The sequence below is a fragment of the Mandrillus leucophaeus genome, unplaced genomic scaffold, assembly GCF_000951045.1.
Source record: "Mandrillus leucophaeus isolate KB7577 unplaced genomic scaffold, Mleu.le_1.0 Scaffold669, whole genome shotgun sequence".
NCBI lineage: Eukaryota > Metazoa > Chordata > Mammalia > Primates > Cercopithecidae > Mandrillus > Mandrillus leucophaeus.
This window is the reverse complement of record NW_012107241.1, coordinates 1,004,293-1,009,090: the sequence shown is the minus strand read 5'-3', so window position 1 is coordinate 1,009,090 and position 4,798 is coordinate 1,004,293. Positions and strand designations below refer to the sequence as shown.

General features: G+C 43.7%; 1 protein-coding gene across 1 annotated transcript in view; it reads right to left on the bottom strand.

Annotated features, from left to right (window-relative positions):
• Window positions 1-1,396: 1,396 nt before the first annotated feature.
• The window catches only part of PANX3 (pannexin 3), a 6,630-nt gene continuing 3,228 nt past the window's right edge, over window positions 1,397-4,798 (bottom strand). The window contains exons 3-4 of the mRNA XM_012001668.1: window positions 4,332-4,546; window positions 1,397-2,459 (exon numbers count right to left, since the gene is read on the bottom strand). Coding sequence (XP_011857058.1) covers window positions 1,820-2,459; window positions 4,332-4,546 — 855 coding nt within the window. The 3' untranslated portion in view covers window positions 1,397-1,819. The remainder of the gene's footprint in view (window positions 2,460-4,331; window positions 4,547-4,798) is intronic.

The window sequence follows — 4,798 nt, the reverse complement described above, 5'->3', positions numbered from 1 at the left end:
ATATAGGTTAGGTAATACTGAAAATAAAGTTTCCTTTTTGTTCATTTACCATTATATCATTTCAATTTCACAGATGTTAGTATAGCTTCTTTATAAGCATAATTTTAAGTGGCTGGTTAATATTCCAGTTATGGTTATATTTTGCATAATTATTTCCATGTTCTTTGACTTTTTGGTCAATTCCATTAAAAGCACATCTTTGTGTCCAAAGCTGTTTCCATATAGGACAATTTAGAGGCTAGATTTGTGTGCTCCACAAAGGTGATGCCACCGAGCAACTCATTCAGTCCTTACTTGTTGGGAAGAATATTTACCTAGTGCCTACTATGATACCACCTTTAAGAACTTTAAGAGAGGAAGACAGACAAGTAAATTGGCAATGTTAATATGGTATGATAAGTTTATTTCAGAGGTAGGTTTTATTTTATTTGGCAGCACCCAGTCAGGGAAGGAGGGAGGAGATAGGAAAGGTTTCTTGAAGGAGATATATATGGGCAGACTCTGAAGGAGAGGTAGTGGTTGGTTGGCCCAGTGAAGAACAAAGGAGGGCATGCTGGGTGGTGGAGACAGCATCTTCAAAGGCTCAGCACTGTGAGCAGCATGGGAACTGCAAGTAGTTGATTGGTGTGAAAGTTGTGTGTAGAGAGAAGCAAGAGGAGAGACTGAAGCAGTAAGTAGGGTTTGGGTCATGAAAAGTCTTGTGTACCAACTGAAGAGTTGGACTTTGACCTAGTGACAGTAGGAAATCATCTATCAGCTCTTTGCTTGTGTTAGGTAAACTTACCTGAATTTGTCAGAAGCAACATAACTTTTCTACGTAACTGTACAAAGAAGGGTCTAAATGGTCTATGCAAAAATTCTCTAAAGAAATGCATAATGTGTAGCTCTAAAAAGAAATATAAAATGGCAGACAGCATGATATTGTGTGTGAGTCTTTGAAGTCAGATCAAAGTTCCATTAACTACAGGCATAGAAATGGGAGTTAGAAGATAAAACAGGGTGATAAATCAGAAGAGAAAGAAGTTCAATAGCATTTTACTGTCTAGCTATTGATTAGCTGTAAGGGAAGGCATAGTATCCTCTGGAGTATTAAAAGCATACCTGGCCCTATTAAAAGTTGTGAAGGAGTCTGTAGCCCATAATCCCAGCCCCTGGTGAAATGAGTTCCTGGTTTAGATGGTGAAAAGTGTATCGGGGCACCTGAAGGCTCCACTTATGGCTGAGACATAGCCCTGACCTTGTTCTACTATGTCCTTACATTCTAAGAGCAGATTACAAATTGAAGCCGTCATCTCCCAGCACTTTGGAGGCTACAGAGGACTTGGACAAGATTGATAACTTCTACAAAGCAAGCTGGGTAAATTCCTAGGATTTCAGGCCACACTAAAGGGTTTCAAGGGGTTTACATCTTTATTAATCTCTTGCCAGATTGCCTCACTTGCTCTCTGGGGTAAGCTGAATGTGCGTCCAAGAAAGGATATGAAATTGTCCCCATAAATGGCCTTTAGAATCTTCTTTCCTTGCAGCATGTCTAGACTTTATTTCTTTTTATTTATACTGTCCTCATAGAATGTTCTAGACTTAATTTTTTAGCTCTTTGACTCTTCAGCTCCAGCTTTCACATTTATTTCCATGTCTTGATTATGTCTTCTCACTTTTAGGATAACATGATAAAAGATATATGATTCAGTTAAGTCCAAGCTTAGCAATTTTAAAGTGTGTATTTTTGTGTGTGTGTGTGTGTATGTGTATTAGTGTGCATGTCTTATGAGGAAGGAGAGAGACTTTCCACAAAATTTCTGGCTCCATGGTTTCTTAACTATGGGTGTTCATCACATGCCGGGTTGGTGAGATGTTTGGGTTTTGAGGGTTCTAAGCCAGCCAATAAAGTCATAAAATCAACTACTGTGTCAATATTGTGCTTCTGGGTGGTCGTATCCTTTAACACACATAAGACACTCAGCCAGCTAAAAGAGATGAGCTCAGAGACGTTAGCTCGGAGAAAAAGAAGGATCACATTGAGATCATTGATGGGACATCCTAGCATCTTTCTGCTGAGGAGATCAAAAGCTGGGAGCATCTCATAGACAGATAAGAGTCGTTTGTCCCATCGACATAGCCGTGTGAGGTTGTATATGATCACTGGAACCAATATGGTGTATATTGCTACACTGGAGAGGCTAACAATCCGGAAAATGGACAGCGATGTCAGCCTGCATGTGATGAGGCTGGGGACATGGGTCTCATCACTTAGCAGCCCTGTCTTGATGGAGCAGCTGAATTCTTCCTGGAAGAAGACATCCAGATGGAAATGACCAAGGTATAGGTAAGTTGCGGAGGTGAAGAGGAGCAAGAGGGAGTTCCTCAGGAGGTAGGTAGCCACTAGTGAATGTGAACGCTGCTTACATGCCAGGTACCGCTCTAGCAAAGGGAATTCAAAGTATCGTTCTTTCCGAGCCCTGGGCAGTGGAAGAAAGGAGGCAAGGTGAGTAGTGACCGTTTAGAACCATACTCCAAGAGAAGCATGTGACAAAGTAACAGATCTGTTTTCAACATGGCATTCTTGGCTCCCATGAAAATCTGCCTTCCTGGAGCATAACCATCCTTCTCCCCAAAACAGAGACATATGAGTGTATCTTGATTCTCCAAGTACTGACTGCCATGCGAAAAACCCAGTGAATGATCAGTGAGTAATGATTTATTACACTGGATTTCTGCCAAGCAAGGCAGACTAAAGTTCTAAGCTGAAGTAGGATCTTTAGGTAGCAATAGGCTTATGAAATTAGCACTGGATTGGGGGTCTAGCTGAGTGCATTCTGGGCCGGGCATGGTGGCTCATGCCTATAATCCTAGCACTTTGGGAGGCCGAGGTGGAAGGGTCCCATAAACCCAGGAGTTTGAGACCACCCTGGGAAACATAGCGAGACCTCATCTCTATGAAAAAATACAAAAATTAGCTAGGTGTAGTAGTGTACACCTATGGTCCCAGCTACTTGGGAGGCTGAGGAGGGAGGATTGTTTGTGTCCAGGAGATTGAGGCTGCAAGAAGCCAGGATTGTGCCAGTGCACTCCAGCCTGGGCAACAGAGTGAGACCCTGTCTCCCCCACCAAAAAAAAGGAAAAAAAGGCTGACTATAACTACTCCCAAAGGCAAAACATGAATTGTGATTGCTTTTTAAAAAAAAAAAAAAAAGAAAAAGAAAAAAAAGTACATTCTGGTTCTTGGCCTGTGTACTCTGTGTATGATCTTTGGGCCAATTCATTCATCTCATGTAAATAATTTGGCTCGCAAATGTTTGTTGAGAGCTGTGGTATTCAGGTACATGCAAGCCAGTCTGTGCTCTGAAGAAGCTTAGAGCCTGGCTTGTGGGGAAGGGGCAGATAAGACATGCAAATATGGAATAAAAATAGCGCTTGGTTTGTTACTAGAATCGTGGACACAAACCACAATGGCTGTAAAAGTTAGGAGAGGTAGGCAACAGTGTGGCCTTCAATGTTCAGAAACCTTTATGGAAAATATTGGCTGAAATCTGGGCTTCAAAAAATAGGATTTTTTTTCCAAAGATAGAGTATGTGCATAAATGTGGGACAATATGATTCAAATGTTAGCACAATTGTCCCCTTGGGCCATCTAGCCTGGCCACTGTCTGTAAAACTACACCACTCTCCATCCCTCCAGCCTCCTTCTGCCCCCACTTTTTCTTTTCTTCATACCACTTATTATCTCAGAACATAGATTGCACTCCCACGTTCTGTTTATTTGTCTGTTTCCTTAATAGAATCTAAGCCCCACAGGGATAGGTACAGCTTTGTCTCTCCTGCCCCCGTCCCCCAACACATACACGTGAATGTGTCAGAAGCACCCAGGACAGTGCCTGTATGCAGGTGGAGGAATAATTACATAGATAAATGATTTGTTCAGGGGAAAAGGAGGAGGCTGCCTGGGTGCAGTGGAAGGTTTCTGTCACCTGGTAGTTAGAAGTCTGAAAAAGTAGTTGGTGACAGTGTGTTGAGGGCCTTGCACACATATCTGGGAAAGTTTGAGTATTTTTTGGTAGGCATGAAGGGAGCTATTTAAGGTTTCGAAAGGGAGTAGTGTATGAAAGTGGAATTCTAGAGAGATGAATCCCTTTGTGGGCTCAGTGTACACTACAGGAAGAGTCCTTTCTCTCTCCCTTTACAGAAACAATAGAAAGTGAATGAGATGATGTGTTAAGCACTTTGCCCTCTTGAGACGAATGGCATGGAAGATCATTTAAAGATGACTATGCAAAGATATCATTTAAATTCCTGACTGAATTTCTCAGAAAAAGGTGGTAGAGACAACTCACTTCTCCAGCTCATCCCAGAACACATAGGGGTCAGAGCTCTTCTGCCGGATCTTCAGCATGTGCTGCACCAGGCGGATGGAGCGATTATAGGATTTGTCCAGTTCGCTGATGATGAACAGCAGATCGGAGCTGAGGGCTGGCACAGCTGCATACTGCCACAGCAGCACCGGCAGGTACATGAGCAAGGCCAGGGCCAGCAGGGAGTAGGGGAGGGCCTGCAGGGCGAGAGCAGCTGAGGGGGAGGCCGGGGCTGCTGAGACCCTGAGTGACAGCGCTGAGTGAAGGGCTCTCCTTTCCCCTGTTCCTGCCTCAGCAGGGGAAGGCTGTGTGGGGAATGGGCTAGCCCAGGCCCAGCCCCCGAGGCACCCTACTGACCTGGCTGAGTATAGGGAGGCCTGCTTGAGAAGGAATGTGCACCTTCATGCTCCCCTGGTTCGCTTTTCTGATCCAGGGTCTGTGTGGGTTCC